The sequence below is a fragment of the Choloepus didactylus genome, chromosome 7 (genome assembly GCF_015220235.1).
Source record: "Choloepus didactylus isolate mChoDid1 chromosome 7, mChoDid1.pri, whole genome shotgun sequence".
NCBI lineage: Eukaryota > Metazoa > Chordata > Mammalia > Pilosa > Megalonychidae > Choloepus > Choloepus didactylus.
This window is the reverse complement of record NC_051313.1, coordinates 152766122-152789858: the sequence shown is the minus strand read 5'-3', so window position 1 is coordinate 152789858 and position 23737 is coordinate 152766122. Positions and strand designations below refer to the sequence as shown.

Genomic DNA, 23737 nt, shown 5'->3' with positions numbered 1-23737 from the left:
CTCCATGGCCACCCCCTTTGAGTGTGAATCCACCCTAATAATTAAATCCTGTGTGTCTTTCTGTTTCTACCCTTGTCCCTTTGTTTCTGTGTCTCTGTCACTTGCTTTCCCCCCAGAAGGTCTTAGGGACCCCAAGTTTCTTGCGGATGCTCCCGCTCCCAGCTGGCTTGTGTCTCTGTGGTGACCCGCACCCCACCCTGGCTTGTGTCTCTGTGGTGACCCGCACCCCACCCTGCGCTGAGCCTTCTGGGGGCCGAATGCAGCCGTGACTCTGAGCTTGTGTCCAGGCCTCTGGCAGATTGGGCCGCGGAGTGGGAGTGGAGCTGGGCAGGCAGCAGGTTAGGGCGGTTTGGCCCGGTCCACTTGGGAAAGGAGCAATGCATAGTTAGATGAATTCCATCTCCAAAACGCATTCTGGAGCATGAAAGCTGCTTCTCCACAAACATTCTCAACGTGATTAGGAGTGGAAAATTGAGCAAAACGTACCATGTCCGCCTTATTGGAAACCAAAATAAGGCGTAGAGAGCATAAGGCTCTACTTAGGACCGTTGTTTGCTCCTTTCCCATCTTTACCCTGGCTCCAAAGAAACCCTCTGTTTTGTATTATTTTTTGTTGTTGTTTACTTGACTTTTTCCCTCACTGCTTTTTAAATTTGCAGCATATTGAGCATATTATAGGAGATACAGGAAGATCTGGAATTTCCTTGCACGTAGGCCTGCGTGTGTCTTCAAGAGGGGCAGAGCTCCCACTCGGGAACAGGCCCAGAGGAGAGGCTGGGTCTGCGTGGGCCCTGGGAGAGGGCCTCACACGGCTTCCTGTTCAGAACTTGGTTGCCTGGGGGACCATGACCCGGCAGCCTCAAGGGGGCTTCTCCAGGCCCTTGACCCTTCCCGTTGGCGCCTCCCTCTCGTCTCGCAGAGCATCTTCTTTCTCTGGGCCCCCTAGAGCCGTCCACACCCTCCAGTTCTCACACCTTCCCTGAACCCGGGCTCCAGACCTCAGTTAGAATTAGACTGTCCCCTTCACCCCCAGTTGCCCGTTTGCCCCCTGAGTCAACACAGCTTGCTTGCTGCAACTTGGGTGGGCATGAAAGAGCAATCTGTGAGCCCTGGGAACGAGCAGAGGGCGGTGGCATCCGCAGAGGTCCTTGCCTGACCTGGGTGCTGGGCCTGGGGGACATGGAGGAAGGCTGCGAGGCAAGGGAGGCAGCAAGGGACACTGGGTTGGAGAAGGAAGGGGCTTGCTGGAGAACTTTGGGAACGACTGAGAAAGAGAGACAGAGGCAGACCTTCCCCCTCCTCTCTATCACCCACCCCAGGGAAAAAGCAGGAAAACCAACCCATTTAGTGCCATTAACTCTTAAGGCCGCTGCTTTTCTTCCCTATCAAAGCTGATCACTGGGCCCGGAGGCTGTGCCGCGTGCAAACCAGACCCGAGGGGAGCACATTTTTAGGAGACGACTGGAGTCTCTAAAATCTGTCCATGGAGGAAAAAGGAAAAGTCCGGCGTGCTCGGCATCCGCGATGGTGCTGACCGGCCCTTGGAGGACTTACGCCTCCGGCGTGGGTGGCCCAGGGCAGGGCCGCTTCCGCAGTGCCACCCCCACCCCACCCCACCCCCAGCCGACCAGGGGGCAAAGGGCGGGTCGGGGCCTGCAGCAGAGCCTTCCGGAGCCCGCGCGCAGAGCGCAACCGCCGGGCCGGGGTCTTCGGGGCCCCTAATGATTTTTACCCAGGAAAGACACATGAGGGCCGTGGCCGCGCTGGGCAGGGCGAGAAGGGAGTGCGGCGCTCTCCAGGTGCCGAGGGCAGGGGAGGCCGGGCAGAGGACTCCGAGGCACCGAGGAGAGTTCCCGCCCCCACGACGCCGTGCGGGTGTTGGAGAGCCCAGGGAACTGCGAGGGGTTGCCCGCCCGCGCGCCCCAGTCCCATGGAAAAGCCGGGCGGTGCCGGGCAGCGCTTACAGTACATGGGGTCGGTGCCGCAGGAATGAGGTGGCCTTCTTCGGCCTCCGCGGGCTAGCTCCTGGGCGGGCCTGCCTCGGGGAAAGGGTCCCAGAGCCACCGCCCGGTGCCCTGGGATGGGGTCTCCCCCCCTCCCTGGCTCAGCCGCACGGTCCCCCGGAGAGCCCCGCCGGAGAGCCCTTCCCGGTCGGCTTCCTCGCCATAAAAAGCCAGACTCCAGCCGAGGTCCTGACCCCTTCCAAATATACATTCTCTCGTCCGCGGCCGCCACCGCAGCCCAGACCTCGGCTGCACGGCTTCCTCCCAGCCCTGGCTGCACCCAGCGACTGTCCTCGGAGTGGCGGGAGTCGGGGGGGGGGAGGTGCGCAATATCACTGACTCCCCCCCCACCCCTCTTAGCAGCGCAAGTCGTGGACTTAAAAGCGCCTGGATCTGCTCGCCAGGGGCGCACCAGGGCCTGAGCAAGGCCAGGGCCTCAGAGGTTCAGGGTTTTGTTTTTATGAAGCGACACTTCATCACCTCCTCAGCTATCCACGCCCCCACCTTTCCCCACGTTTGTGCGGGTGAAAATCGGGGTCCCAGGGCTCGCTGGCTAGAAACCGAGGCTGCAGCGGAGTGGACACGTGGCGTCCTCTGTTCCAGTCGCACGGCCTCGCTTAGGACTGAAGCTTGGAAGCCCAGAGGCGCGCAGAGCCTCGCCCAAGGTTTCCGAGCTTGTGAGCCTTGCGGCGCGCTGGCCTAAGCCTCTGCATTCCCCTCTGGGCCTCCATCCACCGCAGCACGGTAGTCTGAGTGCACGCGGGTGTACCGGCCGCACATACGTGGACAGGCACCTTGGCCCGAATTCAGAGATTAAAAGGGGCAGCCGGGAACAGGGCACCCGCTGTGTGCGTCCCCTATTGGGTCCAGGGAGCCGCCGGTGGGCCTGAGGTCAGGCCAAGGTCGCCAGCCTCCCACCAGACACGCTGTGGCCGCAGGAAGCTGGGCAGAGGGTGAGACAGGGCCGCCGTCGGATTCGCCAGCGTCCAAAGGGGCCTCGGAGAGCCCGGAGGGGGCTGAGGCGCGGCTGGAGCTCCACAGTTCCGGGCCTTGAGCTGTGCCCATCCTCTGGGCGACCCTGCACAGGCTGGGGACAGCGAAACGGCCCGAGGTACATTCGCGGGTGACAACCGCAACCTTTGAAGATGTGTTGATGTGTCCGGGGTGTGTGGGGCCTGGAGGCGAGGCAGGGAGGCTGTGGGGAGGCCGAGGGCGCGAGCCTGGGTAGCGCAGGGCAGCGGCGCCCACTCCCTTCCCCGAGAAATTGGGCCCAGATTCCGTATGATTGCAAAGGACGCTTTGGACAGTGGGAAGCCCTGGGGAAGGTGGGCCCGGACTGGGTCCAGCCCCCAGCGCGCTTTTGTTGTCCAGTTGTCGGTGCTGTTTGTTAAAATTCTCAACATCTCCAGTGATTAAAACCCGAAATTTCTGGAGAGGTGCCCAAGGTATGTTGGGATGGTGGATATTTGAAAGAAACGTCCACGCACATGGCAGACACACAATCTTTTTGTAAAACCTGGTGGGAGTGCCCTCTCGGTCATCTCCCACCTCCCCCACCGCCTCCCCCATGCCATTGCCAACGTCAACGGGCCAAGAGGCGGGGCAGGGTGTGGAAAACAGATGACGTTTGGGCCCGGGATCACTGGGGATACATCTTAAAACCAGACTACCCGGTGGGAATTCCCAAATGCAAATTAAGGCGCCTGCGGTGCTTTGAGGCTTTTTGTTGGGGCTTAAAGAGTTATTTGTCAACAGTGCATTCAAGGCTATTATTTTAAAATGAAAATTTGAAGTGTTGCAAAAGTCTTATGGGCTAGCACGCATCTTGGTGGTGGGAATTGGTAAAGGCGATTCAAGGGAAGGGAATGGAGCCCATCCCAGTTTCTGTGGGGTTTATGATGGCTGGACCGGTCCTCACCTGGGCACAATTGCAGAAATTGGACTTCCTAAGAAGCCATCTTGCATCCAGCAGAATGATCGAGAGCATTATGGCACTTCTGTTAAAGGTCGTGGCCGGCCTGCAGTGCAGCGCCATGTCCGTAAACATCTGGGGAGGTGTGACAGCTTTATTAGGCTGGGCCTAGGTTGCTGGTAATTCCTTCAAAACAAAGGGCAGCAGACACAGCCCATGGTAGGATCCTGGCTGGCAGGTCAGATGGAAGGACAGACCGCAGGGCGAGTCCCAGCACTTGGCCCCTCACCTGGGGCCCCAGCATGGGCTCCACTGCTTTGCTATTATAGTTGAGTGTACGGGAAGTTTAACTTTCTTAGTTTTTACTTACGAAATCAAGTGCAAGATGTTTATCACACCTAAAATGAATAGCCAGAGCTTGCAGAGCTGAAAAAAAGGGGAGGGGGAGCAATTGAACTGAAATTGAGTTGACATTTCAGATAGAAGAAACCCATTAATAAGAATCACGCTGAAGGATGTCCACATGAAAACCTCTCACAGCACAGAAAGAAAGCACGGAAATACTGAAGCAAATCTGTTCCCTTTTCCTCCTTTTAAACACACACACACACACACACACACACACTCATTTCTAAGGGGCCAGGATGTCAAATAGGACCCTGGGAACACTGTGATTAAGGGTGCTTGAGAGAGGTTACAATCGAAAATACTTTTTGTTTTCTTCAAAAACTCATGCTAGCTCAAGCTGAAAAGTGTAATTTAAAATTAAGGCTCCACTCACGCATTAACCTCCTACCTAGAGTCATTCCTGGTTCTGGAGGGGAAATGGTGGCTCACCTTAGGAAGCCACGGAAGATTGGTTCCAATGGGGCCTCTTGGGGTGTGGGATGGGAGGGGGTTCCGTGAACAGAAGAGGGGAGGTGGCCCTCCTTGAGAGTCAAGGGCTAAGGGGAGCCACGGGAAGTACGGTGTGAGTTTGTGTGTGTGTGTGTGTGAGTTTATTGTATGTGTGGGACAGGGTATGTGTGACAACGTGTTTGTGAGTTGTTAGTGTATTTGTGAGTATGTGAAGGTTAGGATGTGTGTCGTTGCGTCTGTGTGTGACAGTTTGTGTGAGCATGTATGGGTGAGTGTGTGTGTGTGGGAGGGGGGGTGCGTGCGTGCGCGCGCTCCCCCGGCCAGAGGCCGATCCTTCAAGGGACCATGTGTTTCAGATTAGCAGCACCCTGCGCAGGAGCGCGGGAGGGCGCGGCAGGCTGGCTTCTGAGAACTGGGTGGGCGCAGCTCAGGGCGCCCCGCTTCGGCTGGGTCGAAGCCGAAGCCGCTCCTCGCCCCGAGGTTTCCCCACACCTCCGCAGCCACACAAAGAGCCCTCTCTCCTGCGGCCAGGCGTTGGAGCCTGCGCACTCCCCCAGATCATAAACCTGTCCCAAAAGACGTTCACAAATGGTTTACCTGCACTCAAATGAGCATGTGCAAAGGCTGGAATTCCACTTGCTATAAAGTTTTATTTTATTTTGCTTGAAACGGAGTGAATATGTGTGTGTGTGTGTGTGTGTGTGTGTGTGTGTGTGTGTGTGTGTGTGTGGTGGTATGGGATAAGAGGAATCCCTACCCAATTTGTTCTACAGTAAAATAATGTATTTCATACAGAGGTATACATCTGCACTATTACCTGCACACAAATCCTTGCCTGCTGCTTGGAGGGGGCCCGGGTCCACAGGTCTGTGTGTCCACCTCCCTTTAGCTGTGCAGACACTTGGTCGTAGCTCAGACCAGGTGTGCCATCAACCTCAGGTTGCCTAAATGATGCAATCAATGAAATCGGACCCAGTGACCCGAGGCCGGGCCATAAACCCCTTTATTCTAATTTCTAATTAACTCGGATGCACTTCAGGCACCATAGCACAGTGACATGCACTAGGTACTTTGTATACATTTGTTGAATGAATAAATAAAAATTATATTTAAAAAATGATCTTGGGCTGAGAAGAGGTGGGAAAATATGCATTGTGTGAAAGATTCTAGACTTAAAGGACAGATATCGGGTTCCATACCCCTGTAAATCCAGGGGCTTTGGCACGGAATGCCCTAGCGATATTTATGTACCTTGATGTTTCTTCTTCTACCCGCTCCCCACCCCCACCCCCACCCCCAATTCCTCAAGCCCTCTGAGATGGTCTGAGCTCCGGCGGGATGGGACGGGAACGCCTCGCTTCTGCAAGAGCTTGTCTTTTTTGGCAGGGGCAGCAAAGAAGGGCTTACTGTCACCAGAAAGGGAGAGAAATGTCCCAGGGACTAGCCTGCTGGAGCCCCCTCCCCGGTTTCCCGCAAAGACACAAAGCAGACTGGGGAGGCCTAATCCGTGTGCGGTGGAGCTCACAGGGGCCACGCACGAGGGGAGCCATCGCTCTCCAGGCGTGTTTTCGGAGGGGTATGTTTGGGTCACGTAGGGCCATGGCCCTCGAGGCGTGGATTCTGGGTGTGTGTTTAGGGCCCGTACGGCCGCTTCATACAGCTTGGAGAAGACGCCGACATCGACGCTGTTATTGCTGGCTCATACAAAGGATGTCTTTAATAAGAAAAGAGGAAAACAATTTGAAGGCCTCACAATTCCAGCTGTCTAGCGACATAATTTCAAGTAAAATGAATGTGTGATTAAACATCTTGATTTCTCAAACCCGTTCAGAAGAAGCTTGGACGAAAGGAAAGCAGACCCGCGGGGAGCCCGGGAGAGTCCCGTCCCGGCTGCTGCAAACCCCGGCGCCGGCGGCGGCGGGCTCAGGAGACGAGCTCCGGGCGGGCTGGCTTACCGCCCTCCGCGCCGGACCCCGCGTGCTCCCCGCAGCCCCGCGCCCTCCGCTGGGGCGGTTCCGCGGGCGGCGCTCACGCGTTGGGGTTGGTCCTCATGAGCTCCACGTCGGCGTCCACCATCTCCCTCACCAGCTCCTGGGGCACGAGAAAGACGGGGAGGGGGAGGGGAGGGGGCAAGTTTCTACAATGCTCCGTGGGCCACCCCAGCCCGGGCGTCCCCTGGCATCCCCAAACCCCCGCCCTCGCCCGGCCTGACCCAGACCACCCCGGAGCCCCCCGCCTGGCTGTTGCACTGGAAAAAGGAACTTACATCGAAGGCGACGCGCGGCTTCCAGTTGAGCTTCTGCTTAGCCTTGGCGCAGTCGCCCTGCAAAAAGTCCTGCGGGGGGAACAGAACAGGCCGTGGGCCGGGGCCGGGCGCTGGGTGCCGGCGCGATCAACGCCCCGACGGCGCCCCCCAGCCTTCCAGACCCGCGCGGCCCGGGCCGCGCAGAGCCTTCCCCGCCGAAGCGAGCCCGATTCCGGTTCCCTCCGCCTGTGCCCGCGGTACCGTTTCGGTTGCGGCTCGAGAGCCATAAATCACGCGGGGTTGCCTTTCCGAACACCCTGCGCAGGCCATTTGAAAGCCGTAAAAAGCCATCAACCCCAGCCGGCTCCCAGCCCCCCGTCCTCGTCCGCTCCGCAACCCACCCCCACCCCTCCCGCAACGGGTCCCATTGACGCTTTAATGACTTTTTTTTTTTCCTAACATTAAGTTGTCAGGGACGCTACTGTGAGAACCGTTTCGAATTACTGCCCTTCTCCGGCAAGTAGAGAAGTAAATAAATCACACACACCCCACCCCACTCCCACCCCGCCCCTCGCGGGGCGCTCCATCTCGCAGCGGGGGCTGCCCAGGGCAGCGCGGGACCCAGCGCCAGCTCGGACACCAGAATGTCTGCATTTTTAAACTAAGGGCACAGCTGCGCTGGGGCGCGAGGAATCCCAGGTGCGGCTCCGCGGACTGGGCACCCGACCGCGCCCCCGCGCGCAGACCCACGGGCCCGGCGGTGGCTGCGCTCCGGGCTCCGCTCTCAGCCAGGGGGCTCCGGGAAATCCATCCCGCCGCGGGAATTCCCGCTTTCCCCTCTTTCCAACGTAGGCGTTGGTGGCGCTTCCCGGCTGCTCCATTAGTCCGCGGCGGAGCCGAGAGCAGCCCAGGCGCTGCAACCCGAGGCGACTCAGTCTGGGCGGCGGCCTCGAGCTTTTTTGAACCACAGGAGAGAAATACATTCCGTGCCGCCACCCTGCACACCCCATACGCGCACAGAACTGAAACCACAGTCTCTCGAAGCAATACTTACCCTCACTGTTGAGGGCACTATGTATTTTCTATTCTCTTCTCATTCCAGAGAAAACGCTGACCTCGACCCAGTTAGTTATTTTATAAGCCACAAAAGAGTGGCGACGGGCAGTTTGGGAAACTGCTCTCAAAAGCACCCCGCGGCTGAGTCAAACGCCGTCTCCTCTCCGCCGCCTCCTCCCGTTCCCCTCCGATGGAGGTTCAAGCGGACAGTGGACGTTCACACAAGCCTCCTGTTCTTGTGCCACTTGGGCTGGTGTTTGCTTCACACTTGAAGTTTTTCCTCCTCTCTGACAGGCCCTTATCCGAATATATAAAAGGAAGACAACGACCCTCAGGTATGGTCCGCCTCTCAGCGGCGCGGGTGCTGGGAAAGAAACGCAGAACACCAGCGCGGCGCAGAGAGGTTGAGAGAAACAAGTGCAATTCATTCTTACCCATTTAGCAGACTTCTTTGGAAGGAAGATGGGCTAAATAAGAAAACTGGAAGGAATCAACTCTGCATCTCAGCCCTCACCCGCCAGTTTCTTTCTTACAGCTCTTTGAAGACCAGATGAGAATTGAGATGAGAATTTCAAGATAAGTTTCAAAAATAAAGGAAGGAAGGAAGTGGAAAAAGACTTTGAGATGAGCCATTTTGGGGGGCTGGGATAAGCCTTTAGCTTTTCCATATACAAATGTAGTCATCAACTAGTGCATAAGATGTAAGTCTTGAAAACACTCGGAAGAATGTGAAGGTAGCATGAAAATAGCCCAACTTTAATCCCATGTGTGCCACTTTGGATACAAACAAATCAATGAAAACATTAAGCCATTCTATTTTAGCTGTACACAACCACTGAAGAACAACTTAACACCGGTTACATCAAGGGAAAATACCAGATAATGAAGCTGCAATGTAAAGCCTCCCCCTTTATTTTCTTCAGACTTTCCGGAAACTTGGCAGGCATGGGAAATTTGTTAGAGTGTCATAATGGCAAAGGTCAAGAGTGGTACCTGCTTTGTACCATGTACTTTATTGGTAGGCCTTTTGTACCAAAGGGTGTCTGGATTCTACTTTTGAATATTTGTACTGCCAGCTTGAAATTTTATTCTAAAAGAGTACCTTCAACAGCTCTCATCCTCCATAATCATTACTTTTTAAGCTTGAATAAATCCAACTCCCAAAGGCTTTTCATACACTGAAGTCCTGACTTCCTCTGCAGAGCATTGATTATAGTAAAACAAGTTATTTCTGTTGGCCCTGAAAGTCCATATTACAGATTCTTCAAGTAGCACACAGAAGTTAATAATTGGCAATCTAACCAGTGCTATATGGAGATAGAAGTATAAATGAAAAAAAAAAGTCACTTATTTCTCTTTCCTTTCCCTAAATAAACTGGTATGTATTTCTACATTGCTTTTACTTTACTAAACAAGTCACACACAAAGATATTCATTCTTTTTCCCAGAAGGAGCTGTGAAATGTGGCCTTACGAAGCAACACAGCCTTTATCCCTCCCTCAGTTCTATAGCAGTTACACAGCTTGAAGAAACATGGTTATTGTTTAATCACATAACACTCGCTGTAAATCAACCCGCATTTCATAGGATGCAATTCATGGCTCTGAACTTATAGTTAGCAAAACCCTAAAATCCAGTTTGGCTTCAAATGATCTCAGTAGGCTTGGGAAAGGGAGCTTTGTATTGTAATTATGTTTCCTGTATTTTTCTACAAGTAGCTCATAATATAAAAACAACCAGGGAACTACAATTAAGGCAAAAGAAAAATGGTTCTGAAAGGCTTAGAAACAGACATTGCTACCATACACTGAGAAAGTATTTCATTGAAACCAGAGAAGCACCCAGTTAAACTTCCCAATTTAGTTTTGAGCCCAACTCCTACATTCCAGTCTAGCAGCTTACTTTAACCTGCTGCCAACGCTCTGTCTCCTTCAAATTTAATTAGACCGAGAGACTTTGTGAAGGAAAGGGATGAGGTTCCATCAAAATAAAACAGCGGCTCTCTAAGCCAGCTGCTACTTAGCTAGCAGCTACACCAGTGAACATGCTTCTTCCCGATCAATTTTTAGGGAAAGATTATGGACATGCCAGCTTGCTTTATACTTAACTGCTCCTGAAGGAATTTTTTGCTCTTCTTGCTGTGTCATTTATAGAAAAAGTAGAGTAAATGGTTTAGTCTACAAGTCTTCAGGCAAAAGACATATTTGAATGTGGTCTGGGGACAGGGCTGGCGTGGAAGTGGCTGTGGCCATGGCCTTTGCGTTATGAGTGGAAAGACAGCAAGGATGTGGAAGCAGAGCAGATGGGGGAGCTGTATTCTCACAAGGAAGTCAAGAACTGCTGTTCTCAGACACAGGATTTGGCAGGGCAATGCGGAAGGAGGAGGAGGAAATAAGCCATAATATACGTTCCTTTTACATTTAACACCCTTTGGAAAACTTTGAACTTCCACAAGTCCCTCAACTCGGGCGTGATCAGCTCATAAGGACAAGAGAGAAGAATGCATTTATCTGTTTTGCTCATTTCTTCTTTTTCTGACACTTCAGTTCCTTCTTCATTTATGGGCTTAAAGCCATATTATGATAAAGGGGCAAAAAACTGAATTAAAGCGATGATTTGATGTACAGATTCCAAAACGGACTCCACGCGCTGGGTGGTCTGGAACTTTTCTTTAAAAGAGTCAGTAAAGCTCTGGGGACAATGTAAAGCATTTCTGTGTGAATATTCTGGCTCCTGGTATCTTCCCTGTCTTCAATGCTATTCCTTAGGTGAATGATATAGTTTCAATATGCCATTTATTATTGTCAAATTCAATTAGACTTAACCGAGCATTTTACGGCAGCAAAACAGCATGAGCAAAGAGAGAAAATGTATATGTCCACATGCCCAAAGCCCCTTCACTTTTCTTGGGCTCCCTGATGACTGTTTATTCATTTGACCTTTAGGGGTTACTTGTTGACTAGATGTCCAGGCATAAACCTTATGGCTCAACCCCAATGGCCTGAGTTGCAATGGCAGCATGGTAGGAGGGCATGTTTCACCGCAGTAATTTTTAGGGCTTTCCTGGCTTACGTTCTTGTTATAGTGAACTGATAAAGGGCCAGACAAAATCCTGGAAAAGTCATTAAGCCAGTTCCTAAACCCACAGTAGTTAATGTAAAATCCAGAAAAGGAGAGACCACACTGCGCTATTATCTTCTATCCTAACTGTAGTTCCCTTTCCTCAAATCTCCTGGGTACCTTTTCATCTCCATCAAGATAACACATCTTTAAGTTACACGCATTAGTTTTCTTTCCTTCCCCTAATCTTATTTCATTTTCATCATTCTTTAACACATTAAATCCCTTTGACATTCCCCATTTTCCCTAAAATCTTTGTGGGCAATGCTATTAGATCGTATCACACAGGATACATTTTCAAAGTTCAGTCTATTTCTTTCTCTCCCTGTTTCAGTGAAGTTGCTTTGGGATAATTTTATTTATTTTTTCATTATGAGGTGGATACCATGTTTTATCAACATGGCTGCCTGTGAAGTTTGCAAAGAACATCTGCTTAGGTGGAGAACCATTTTAAGAGTGTGAGACCTTTTGGTAGGATGTTGTTAAAACTCTGATGAATGCATGGGAAGAAACAGACTCCAAAGAGCTATAGAAAGCAGAAGGTGCACAGGCAGGGCATGTTAATTTGGAAAACTAAGACTAATGAAGACCCCAGTTAAAGATCTTTAGGAATTTAAGATATGAAGCTGTGAGTGGCATGCGGTATTCATTTTTTTCCCCCCAAACTTTTCTTAGAAAAGCAAAATTGAGGAATAGCTCTGGCACTGAGGGAATAAAGGAATGCCCATAACTTTGGTTTTTGATCTAACTTTATATTAAAACAGAGTGAGTAGGAAAGGTTTACTCTGGGGGCAATGCTTCTTTTTAGAAAGACAGAACTGCTTAAAAGAAAAAAAACATACACAGCAAAATGGAAAAAGCTTTCAATTGCCCCAGCTATGCAGCTGCGAGATAGTAAGAATGGAAAAAAAAAAAAAAAAAAAAAAAAAAAATACAAAGTCTGAAAATTCCCCAGAAAGTTTGCAACAGTTTCTCTTTTCTCAGGTGCAGTTTAAGCTCTTAGATTGTTCACCAATCTATCCTTTGATTGAATCCTTCCCAAAGAGGGAAAGGGTCTAGGAGCAGTGATAAGAACCATGGCGTTAATAGCGGTAATGAACATTTCCCTCTCTCTTCCCCTTTACTGCCGCACATCAGCACAAATGGAAGTTGAAGCCAGACCTCTCTTTTAATGACAAGGGGTGATAAGAGACAAGCAGAAAACAGCAGGCTGTCTGGTCTGCTCAGGAAGCTGGAATCAGTGGGATTGTCCATCAGCAGGTCTTGACAGAATGCCGTCAGAGCTCAAACAATGCTCGGCTCAACCTCGGGGAAATTGAGTCCGTCAGCACCGGCCCGACAGGCGTGCTGACAGTGGAGATAAAGCGGCCAGGGGAGCAAACCGAGCCAGCAGCCCGCACCTCGCCCGGGCCTCCATCCACCGCACTCAGGCCACAGGTGATCCACAGAAGCTCCATGTGATGCCTGGGAAGAAACCCCAGAGTTCAAGTCCGAGCACTGTTGTCTCCACGGGCTACACCCCAAAGCCAGGCCCAGAGGCAGGCAGTGCAGTTAATTCTGACTCACAGGCTCACTCATGGCCCACTGAGGGTTGCCCACCCTGACCTTCTGGATGACGCCTAAGGGGGGTCTTTAAAACCCTCTGACCCCCTTGCTAACCCCACTTTTCTGGGCTGGGGTCCACTTATTCTCAATTGGTAGAATTTGTCATTTCGAGTCAGCAGTTATTAAGAGCGACCAAACATAGAGAGAGAGAAGTAATCCATCTGCATTCATGCCCCCAGACACCAATGAAAAAGTCCAGCTAATGCTTTAGAGCTTTCTTAGAAAGTGAATGAGAATATGATTTTCCTGACATATGTCCATTTGTTAAAAAAAAAAAAAATCACTTTATAAAGAGAGAATTCAATGGCATTTATCATGCAGTCTGCTTAGGGGTACATAACTTTTATTCTCAATTATATATTAAAAAATACAGTTAGCATAAAAAGAGAAATGTAGTTAGGTAAAAGGGGAGAAATATAGGACTCAAGCACATTAATTTCCCTTTTAATAGAGTTTTAAAGAATCTTCTGGAGGGCCCTTTCAGGCAGATACTTCTGAGCTGTGTAGAGATGATGGAGTGGTGGTTTTCCTTTCAGGAAGGGGACGTAACACCCACGCAGTTTATACCACACAGTGAGCTCAGTGGCTATCCTGCGACATCAGCCTGGAGGTTTTCGGCATACGTGTGCTTTTTCTGGGTGCCAGCCCCAGCCCTTGTCTGGACAGAGGAGCTGGGTGTTCTCAGAGCAGGGACCTTACCGAGGGACACTCCCTGACATCTCACTGTCTGGCTCTGCTGTTCGACTTCTCTGTTAAACCTCTGCTGTCATCCTCCTCTCCTGTTTGACCAGATTCTGGGCTGAGCAGAGGAGAGCATTTCTCAGAAACTGTGCCTCATAGCTTTTAGGGAACTGGCTACTCATAGGTAGGTTTTTAACATGTTGCTTTAAATAAAATAAGCAAATCAGACGTTGGGATTTAGTCCTGCATCAGACAAGTTTATAAGGTTCTAGGTCTCTCTGTACCTGCTCTACATCTATCGTTACCTAGGATTGCAATTATAGAGTTAATTTTTTTTTTGTTGGCTTTATTTCTTGATCCCTAGTGCTTACAGTAGCATAAACATAGAGAAGGCTAGATTAATTACTGTAACCAGAGCCCTCTTGATTCTGATTTCTTCGCTGATCTTTAATCAGCTGATATTGAGAGGACGGTTGACTCACTGTTGTAATGCAGGGGCAATTTAATGAAAGGGAGATAAAACTTCATAATCTCAGCATTCCAGTCTTCAAAAGCCAGCACCATCTTCCTCGGAAATTAATGGTCACTGTTAATAACTGGATCTGGGGTGTAAAGAATTATCCATGCTGGGAGGAGGTGACAAAATCCCGGAGGAAAGGAGATAAAGTATCTTTAAATGGAACAATTGAAGGTCTGTTGTGCCTTAATTGGCAAGTGGCCTTCTGGAGGCGAGAAAGGCACGCTGTCATCCTGCTACTTCTATACTCAGGGCACTTTACAAATGTTGGCTAATTAAACCTCAAGATGATGACCCTCAAAATGCAACAGAGGAGATCTCCTATCAATCTCAGGTGGCATCTTTTCTTAGAGATGAAAGTACTGTTCAAAGTTATCTGTGGAGGTAAAAGCCACACTCTGCCGTTCACTGATCTGTAGCCTGCACATGGTGAGGGAAACACTTCTGATCCTGAGAAGGACAAAGTGCTACAGGTGAAGCATGTTGCCTTCTATTTTGTTAGGAAATCTACTCCACCTCTTAGAAAAGCTTCTCCCCCACCTCCCCACCCCCCATTTAGGATATTAGGACTAAAGAGTATTGTAAATAGTATGAATGTCTCTACAATAGAGATGGGATGGTTTTCCAATTTATGTACAAGGATAGGTCACTCCAATTCAAGAACTCTCATTTACTAATCCCTCCCTCCCTCCCTCCCCCATCCATCCATCTTTCCCTCTAATCCAAATAGAAGTGACATTCAAACATACACCCAAACATTGATTCCAACATTTATCCCTCAGATTCTTAAGAAACTCCAGGACCAACCAGGCAAATGATCACATCCAAATTCTTTCTTTTTGATTGTTTCTCTGAAACTTCTATATTCGAGGCAAACCTAAGACAGCTTCTTATGACAGTTCTGAAGGGTCATGGAGAAAAGATGACCATCAAATTGAATCAGTAGGTTTTCTGTGATCTTGTTTTTCCATTCATTTTGTTTCCCTTTATCATAGTTGATGGAGAGTTCTATTGGCTATCGAGTATCTATACTACATGGCTTCCTGACATTCCTTCTTTGATACCTTCAGTAAAGGAAAAGAATCCTATACCTAAATGCGTCTGTAGAGATGTTTAAACCAAGTAACTTGACTAATGTCACAAAGCCATCTCATGCTAGGGTTTTGAAGCCAGGATTATGGATTCTTAGTCCAGCATTCACAAAGCTCAATAGGATAAAACACTGTACTCAATTTATTTTATGTGACATTAATCTGAGCAGCAAAGATGTCTGCAGCTAATAAAGACTGCACCAACATAAGAGAACATCCACATAATCTGCTGCTGAATGACAGAATATCACTACAGAAGGGCACACACCATCTGATTCAATGCATATGAAATTCTAGAAATCAGATCAGTGGTCACAGGGGAAGAAGACTGATTGGAAAGGTGCACAAAGGAACTTTCTGGGGTGACAGAAGTATGGATTACACCATGCACACATTTGTCAAAATGGATGAGATTACACAGTTAAGATCTATGCATTTCACTGTATGTCAATGATATCTCAATAAAACAATCTTAAACAACAGCAATACCACCACGAGGCATAGCTGGGGAGGACTGGCTTCACAACCTGGCTGAGCCACTTAGCCGGGTGACCTTTGGGTGACACCTTTAACATGTCTGAGACTGAAAAATGGTGATAATATTGCCTATCTTGCAGGGTTGTTGTAAGAATTCGTGATTATGTCTGCAAAGTAGCTAGCACCATTTCTAATTCATTGTACACGGGTATTCTGTTAAGACTAGCTGAGGTTCCTTTCGTCAATAAGGCGCAGGAAAGAAAGCGCTTCTTTTAATTTCTTGTAACAACATCATGGATGGAAATGTAATCTTTTCAGGTGGGTTGGCTTATATTTTTTCCTTTCATGCTTACATGCCATTTTACCCTGTACCCCAACCCAATTTCTATTTTTAGATCACTATTGTTTGAATCGTTGTAACCAGAGCATACGGGATTTTGTATTCTGCTTTTCCCCAATTACTATAAGCGTTTCACATGCTATCATTACATGCTTTTGTTTGTCTGCTGCCAAACCTTTACTGCTTTAGACACTGGGGAAGTAGCCACAAGCAAGGCAAGGCCCTTGCTGTCACAGATCTCAGCTTCTGTGGGAGGTGCACAAACACATGAACAGGACAATTTCAGGCCATGGGAAATGCCAGGAAGTGCTAGGAAAACGCCCAAATGACCTTGGTCATTTGGCTATAGTAGAGGGTCATTTTATGCTGGGTGACTGGGAAAGGCCTTCCTAAGGGGTGACATTTGATCAGAGATTTGAAGACAAGAAGGAGCCAGTCATGGGAAGATCTGGAGGCAGGAGCAACTCAGAGCCCACAAGTGCACAGGGCCCCAGGGGACACCGTGCATGTCTGGGGGTGAGTGAGCGCCCAAGGCCCATGGTGAGGCTGGATGGATGGGAAGGGTCCAGAATGCTTCTGTCCTGGTGGGTGAGCCCAAGGATGGGGAGGGGGCCTTTTCCATCAAATGCCATGTTGTCACCAAGTTTTATTTCTCTAGTGACACCAACTGTCCCCTAGAGACTCTGGCCTATAGGCCTCAGTTATAAAGCTGGCAAACTCAACCTGAATTAGTTCAGAAGCCTGATTTTCTGACAATGGTGTCATTTTTGAAAGGTAAGTATGGGGCTGACTTTGCTATATGCTTTAAAAGGGTTCATGGTTACTTTTGCCTAGCATGCCCCTACTCTAACACACAGGCCCTCCCCATACCTCCAGGTTCTGCTGCTCTTTGATACCTTTGAGCCACCCAACCTAGAAACACCTGGTCACCTGTGAAGAGATTAGATCCAAGCCACTTCAGTTAAGGGTCTCAACTGTACCCAGTTGGCTATGAGACAGAGGGCTCAGGGCCAGCCTGAGGCAACCAGCAGGGGCCTGGCTATGTCGCTGGGCACCCACTGTGTTGTGCCCTTGGAGGGCTGCCATATGGCCAAACCAGAACCCCTTCAGCCTCATGAGGGCTATGGAGATGATGTCCACTCCTGACTTCTCCAGTGCGAGCTGAGTCCCCAACTCCGTTTGCTGGCAAAGGAGTTTCCCACTTCTCCATTGGTCCTCAAGATATGGGAGGTATGATTTAAAAAAAAAATCATCAAGAGTGTGTGTGTGAAGGTCCACTCACCCACAGGGAGAGAACCAGCTTTCCTTTAAAGTTAGTCCTCCACCAGCCCAATAAATCAAGTATGGAGCCTGGATTTTGCTCCAAGACATCAGAAGGTTTTAAGCAGGTGCTCTGAGGGATGTTTCCAGAGATCACTGCGGGGGCTGTAATAGATTAGAGAGAGGCAAGAGTGGGGAAGGCACCCAGTGGAGACATTGCACTGCACCCGGGTGGGAGAGGTAGGTGGCTGGGACTATGGGTGATAGTAGTGACGGTGGTGATGGAGAGAAGTGGGGACCTATTTTGGAGGTGGGGTTGGAAACCGGACTTGTAGATGGACTGGATGCGGAGATGAGGGAAAGAGGATTTGTAGAGAACTAGGATTTTGGCTTGATTGTTTGTGAACATTTTATTGCTTTCAAAGGCATTGTATGAGTTTGCAATGTCACCAGCAATATATGAGAGTAACATTTTACCACAACCTCACCGTATTAGATGCTATCTCTTTTTAAAGGAAACCTCTCACTTCAATGATTATAAAAAAGGGACTCTTTCAAAAAAATTACTCGTGCAATTATATTATATTATATATAATATAATATGTCTTATATTATTCCACGGAACACACATTCTTTATTCGAATCTTGGGTTGATGCCAAAGCCTGTTAGCTGAGGAAGTCTGCTCAACCAAGGGAAAGCAGCTCACTTCCCCAACGCCTGACCTACGTCTGAGCCAAAGGGACAGTGAGGGAGAAGTGGCTCCCCCACCCCTCTCCCCTGACCCCCGCCGTGGGCAGCCACAGATGTGCTGAGGACAAGCTAGGAAAGGGTTACAGGCACACCGTGGCCACTGCCCTCTACCAGCACGTCCCGCTTTCATCCTGAAGGAGGAAGTCCGAGAGGCGGCCTTTCACATGACATCATAAAAGCCTGATTTATCGCCAGCCACCAAACATCGAGAAAATCATAACATCCTTTCAGGAAAATCAAGTGGAAAATAATCAGATTTGCTTTGATGAAAGCTTCAGTGGGGACTCCAAGTCTGACACTCTGCACAGTAACCCCTTACAGGTGCCCAGCCTGCCCGCAAAGCCGGCCCCCGCTGAAAAGGCCCAGTGTCTGAGCTGCAGGGCTGCCCACGAGGGAGGGGGGTTTAATTTCCACAGATAAACAAGGTTTTGGTTCCTACTCCATGCTTGCCTAAAATAACACTTCAGTGTGTGTGAAAATGCTTTGGAAACGATAGTTCTATCCACATGTGAGAAATTACTGATTATGGGAATATAAAAATCATAGCCTCATTCCACAGCCCACCGCACGACAGTGGGGTCTGACCCCTGCACCCACTGACCCACTATCTCTGCTGTTTCCCAGGACGGTCTTCAGGACATGATTCTTCCATCAGAACCCTCTCCTACAAAGGCACATTTCCTACGTAGTATCTCTGGAGCAGTGTGCCATCTTCCCTAACAACAAAGAGAGTTAAGAGGGGACAAGGAGGAATCACCCAAAAATGTCTGAGGATGCGCTCCTCATCCACAAGAGATCAGTGTGTGTTCCCAGCCATGCTCCTGTCTCTCCACTGTTTCTCAGGCTCAGCTATTTGCTAAAACTGCAGAGAGGGACCTGTGATGGCCTCTGCAAATAAACCCAGGAATGAGCAACAGGGGTGCCCCAGGCTCTCAATCACCCACAAGCCTGATGGTCCAGAAAGCAGGCCTATCTTTGCAAAGCAATGTCACCTCAAGGTCTGGGACTCTTGAGTTTTGGGGAAGAAAGATGCTATGAAGATTGAGTTGGGGCTGACAAAGAGCTAGTCTGGATTTGAAGATTGGCAAAAATGATGACTTGGACTCAGCTCAAAGCGGAGTCCTTCACTTCATGGCACTGCTGAACCTACAAGGGCGTAGTTCAAAGACTATTCACAATAGCAAAGATTCCAGCGAGTGGACATGGCCTCCAACACCTCTCTGGCTCTCGTGAAGGTGCCGGAAGGTCACTGCTCTGTGTGGCTCCATGGAGTGACGGGTCTTCCAGGCCTGCTATGCCCAAAAGGCCTGCCCCGGCCTGACCTCATTCATCAACAAGGGAAGAGGGGACCAGGGGAGCTCTCAGTCCCTTCTGTGGTCCAGCCAGGATGGCTGGCAGCTGGCCCAGTGTGCGCACCTCACCTCAGCGCACCTTTTACCGCCACTTCACAATGGCCATGGCAGCAGAAGCAGCCAGGTTCAGGGCTGGTTCTCAGCGGGGCCTAGTTGGCTCTATCTGAGCACTGAATTTCACGTTGGCTTCGGAACTTGAGCAAAGCCAGCAGCCAGGAGCCAGGGATGGCTTAGCCCAGTCACTTGCAGAGGGGTGGAGAGACACCTCCCCGTCCCCTTGTCTCATGTCACCTCTGCCCTGTTGAGGCCTCAGTGTGCATCTTACCTGCTCCCCCAGCTGCTCCCTGAACAGCTCCCTGGGGAGAATGCCAGTCGGGAGGCAGGGACCTAGAGGTGCAGGACTGAAGCACTTACATACGTAAATATTGGTATGACTTACCTAACATTTTCCCATTGAAACAATTTATAATCTACTGGTCTACTGGAGACTGTTCTGGGCTGCGAAGTCCTCTATTCAGGTAGACACCTTCTGCAGTGGGCCAGGGGCTCCTCCTGGCCTTCAGGATGGCTCAGAGGGTCCTGCTCTGCAGTTATGCCAGAGGTCAGGAAAGTCTTCGGGTCCAATGACTGGTTTGGGGGTGAGGCATCTGGGAACTCCTTAGCACCAACAATAACAACTTCTGTCTTTCTACTGGCCTCCTCTTTGTGCTGTGTGCTGAACACTTCACAAGGACCATACTCTTTAACCTTCCAACCACATGGGAGGAAGATAAGGAAACCAAGGATCCAGTAAGTTAAGTAACTTTGCAAAGTCACTCATGGTGGATACTGGATTCAAACTCAGGTTTGCCTGACTACAAAGACCAGGCTGTTACCCCATTATTCTAGACTGCCTCTCTCAGTAATCCTCTCTCTGGAAAAGCATAACTTGTTAGAGACAGATAGAAGAAAGATAATATGCTTTCATTCTATAGAGGCCCAGTAAAATGAAAGCAGTTGGTTGACTACTTGGTAGCTTAGATTAGAGCAGATAGAGGAGTGGAAACCTGAGTCAGGCAGAAGGCGGTGAATCCAGTGAGACGCCAGGCTGGAATCACACATGGCTTGCATACATCAAGCAGCACACTGTGGAAAAGCATGATACAACCCTGGAGTCTATAGCGAAAAGAATGTCATTGTTTCTTCTCCAGCTGGAGATGAATGGTTTTGTAAAGGGAACTGGGTTGAAGATAAAGCATCTCTGTTTGACTAATATGATTAACGTACCTTTCTCAAAACCAAATACCAATTTCTAAGTACCATCAGGGATAGTGACTGTGATGGACTTTATGTTTACGTATGGCTAAAACACAGACCAGTAGGCCATCTTTCCATGGAAGAATTCTTCTCTAGCTGTGCCATGAAATCCCAGGGGACTTCCTCTGGCTGAACTGGACTTTGGGGCGGATTCTTCTAGGAATGGCTGTTTTCTAGGACAACAAGGATATGAAGAGTTGCCTGACATGAGAATCCTGAACTTACGGGCAACTTCCGAAGGGCCCCCTTTTCTGTGAGAAGATGATGACTCAAAGAATTAAAAGTCTCTTGGACCCCACACCCTTGGATGGGAGGAGAGTGAGTCTGGAGGGCGTGAGGTATCCAAAGACTTGGTCCACATGTATTAGTCCTTGACATTGGATAGTGATAGTTCAGAAAGAAAGGGAGATCTGTGAGCACAGTCATGCTAGTAGTGATAGTAATGAATGCCACAGATGCCATAAAAACTCATAGCTGTGTAGCACTTTACTGTTGCAGAGTACTTCCAATCTCTTTTCTCATTTAATCTTGGCAACACCCATGCACTTGCTCATTCAACAGCCATAACAGCTTGCCCTCAAGAGGCAAGGGGATAAAACTGAGAGCAATTTAATGGAGGAGGAGATCAAAGTGTGCAAAGGGTACAGAGAGAGAGAGTGAGAACTGAAGAGGGGCGTGGAAGGGGGAGGAGAAGGGGTGTTTGAGGAGGACCTTAAAAGCACCCCATGTTAATTAAGCATGTCACCAAAGCACTTGCAACAATGAATAATGATATGATTTACCTAACATTTCCCACTGGGAAAAGTGCTAGGATTAAGTGACCCTCCCAATGGGAGAGAGGAAGGCTACGACAGGGGACTCAGGAAATGCTTCCCAAAGTGGATGATCCCCAAGTTGCATCACGAAGCACCAGCAGGAGCTGGGAAGCCAAAGGAGAAGGGTGAAGACAGACTGGATGCAGACACAGGAGTTCAAGGGCACGATGGTGTTAGAGAACCTTCCAGGAATTGCAGAGAGTTTGGCATGGAAAGGTAGAGCATGTTTTGGGGGAATTGGTGTGGACAACCAAGGGCATAGCCAGTAGAGCTGGTGTAGCATGAGCTTGGGTGTCAGATCTATGCTGACCACGAGCTCCACCACATACTATCACTTACTTTGGGGGTAATCTGATCCTCATGGGGCCTCAGTTTCATCATGTATCAAACTGTTCAATTATATCTGCCAGAGATAAAGACTAGAGATGACCTCAGTGCCGAGCACGGGGCCTAGTGTTTAGAAGGACTCAGTATATGTTAGCTGTGGTTGGTGTAAAACTATCATGGTGCTCTCAGGCCTAGACAATCAAGCAGAATTCCTTTGAGGGACAGTCAAGTCCTCTCCACTCAAACCGTGATCCATTTCTCCAGTCTTGTCACCCAATCGTCCTCTAGGTCAATCCTTTACTTCTGGCCATCTGCAGCCCCCTTTTCACTCATACAGTTCCCTTTAGCTTGGAATGTTCTTGTTCCTTCTCTTCATTTATTTAAATTGTACCCACGTAAAAGTATATGGGATTTCTCACAGATTTGCAGAGGACTTCCAATCTCTTTTCTCATTTAATCCTGGCAACACCCATGCACTTGTTTGTTCAACAGCCATAACAGCTTGCCCTCAAGAAGCACAAAGCCCACAGGTGGAAAGACTCAGGTTGAAATTCTAGCTTCACAACTTGCTAGATGAGTCTCAGCTTCCTCGTTTGCTCCAACTTCTAATGTTGTGGTGAGGATAGTTTGTGTTGAATGCTTGTCAGAACCTCCTCAAATCTCCTCCCCTACCTTTTCCTGCCCCTCTCCAAGTCTCACTTCTCTCTCTGTGTCCCACACGCACTTTGATCTCCTCTGTTAAACTGCTCCTCAGTGCTTGTCCCCTATACTTGGCTGAGGTCCATATTCTGGGATCCTGTTGTATGAGCTGCAGGTAGGCTGTATCAAGGAGTTTTCTCAGACCACCTGCTCCAGGGGCTGCTGACATGGCTTCCCATGAGAGGGACGTGCTGCTCCTGCTGCAGTAAGGGACAAAAGTACTAAAGAAATAGGCATGGGAAGAGCACATGGTATAAGTCTGTGATGAAAATAGACTTGAGTGATTGGGGGCCAGGAAGGGCCCCGAAGAAGGGATGTTTAAGCAGAGCCCTAGCTGGTGAGAAGGAGCCAGCCATGGGAGATCTGTGGGAGAACATTCCAAGTACAGAGAGCAGCTTGGGCAAAGGCCCTGGCTGGTCACGAATCCCCAAGTCTCAGAGTGGCTGTGAAGTTGGGGGCGAGGGAAGTTGGTACAGGTTGTGGTGTCCCTAAGATGTAGATGATTTATGGCTTCATCAAGAAGAATCTCTAGATAAATTTCTTCCTCTGGGCATTCATCAGATCTTTTCCCTGCGGTGGCTTTGGGAGTTTCCCTTTGGGGAATCAGTGGCTGCCCAGGGGCTGGCAATTGGGTTGGATGCATTTTAGGACATACTGGAAATGAGTTGGTGGCTGGAACAGCTTCAGACACTCTGCCTCTACCAGGAGTTCGAAAGCCCTAAAGGAAAACCCTGGGGCTCCCTCTGGTTCCAGCAAATGTCATGGGCCCCCATCCATGCCTAAACCCCAGAGTTCCTAGAGGAGGGAAGTCAAGGACTGGTATTTTTATGTTTCTCAGGGACAACCAAAGTCATCGTTACCATGTTAGCAAGGATAAATGGAGAGAAATATGTTCTGCCAATTGATGGCAGGCAGGAAGTGCTCTGGGGAGGCACGCCCTGATCATAGAATGGAGTAGTCCTTTCAGAAGGAGAGATTTATCTTCCTCCTGTCACAGAAGGGAAATGCCTTGCTGGACGGTCAGAGCCCCTGTGCAGCCCAGCAAGTCCCTGCCTGACCCTCCAGCCTGTGGCAGAACCTGAAGGGCCACTTTGATCTTTATCAGGTGACTCAACTTTTCTTGCACCACCTTCTCTCTGATTGGGTCCCTGGGAAAGGGTGGAGTATCAAAGAAGTCATAGAAATTAGAGATGGAAAAGACCTACCAGCCATCCCAGACAGATGATCTAAGTCCTTATGACGAGGAAGTACTGTGCTTCAGCGGCCAATTGCTTCCAGTTCATTTCTCTTGAATGAGTTTTCCCTCTCTCCTCCACCCCTCCTCCCTCCCTC

At 49.6% G+C, this 23737-nt stretch overlaps 1 protein-coding gene across 1 annotated transcript in view; it reads right to left on the bottom strand.

Moving 5' to 3' along the window:
• Nucleotides 1–6461: 6461 nt before the first annotated feature.
• GMDS (GDP-mannose 4,6-dehydratase) overlaps nt 6462–23737 on the bottom strand; it is a 646510-nt gene continuing 629234 nt past the window's right edge. The window contains exons 10-11 of the mRNA XM_037844924.1: nt 7040–7108; nt 6462–6864 (exon numbers count right to left, since the gene is read on the bottom strand). Of these exons, the coding sequence (XP_037700852.1) occupies nt 6802–6864; nt 7040–7108 (132 nt within the window). The 3' untranslated portion in view covers nt 6462–6801. The remainder of the gene's footprint in view (nt 6865–7039; nt 7109–23737) is intronic.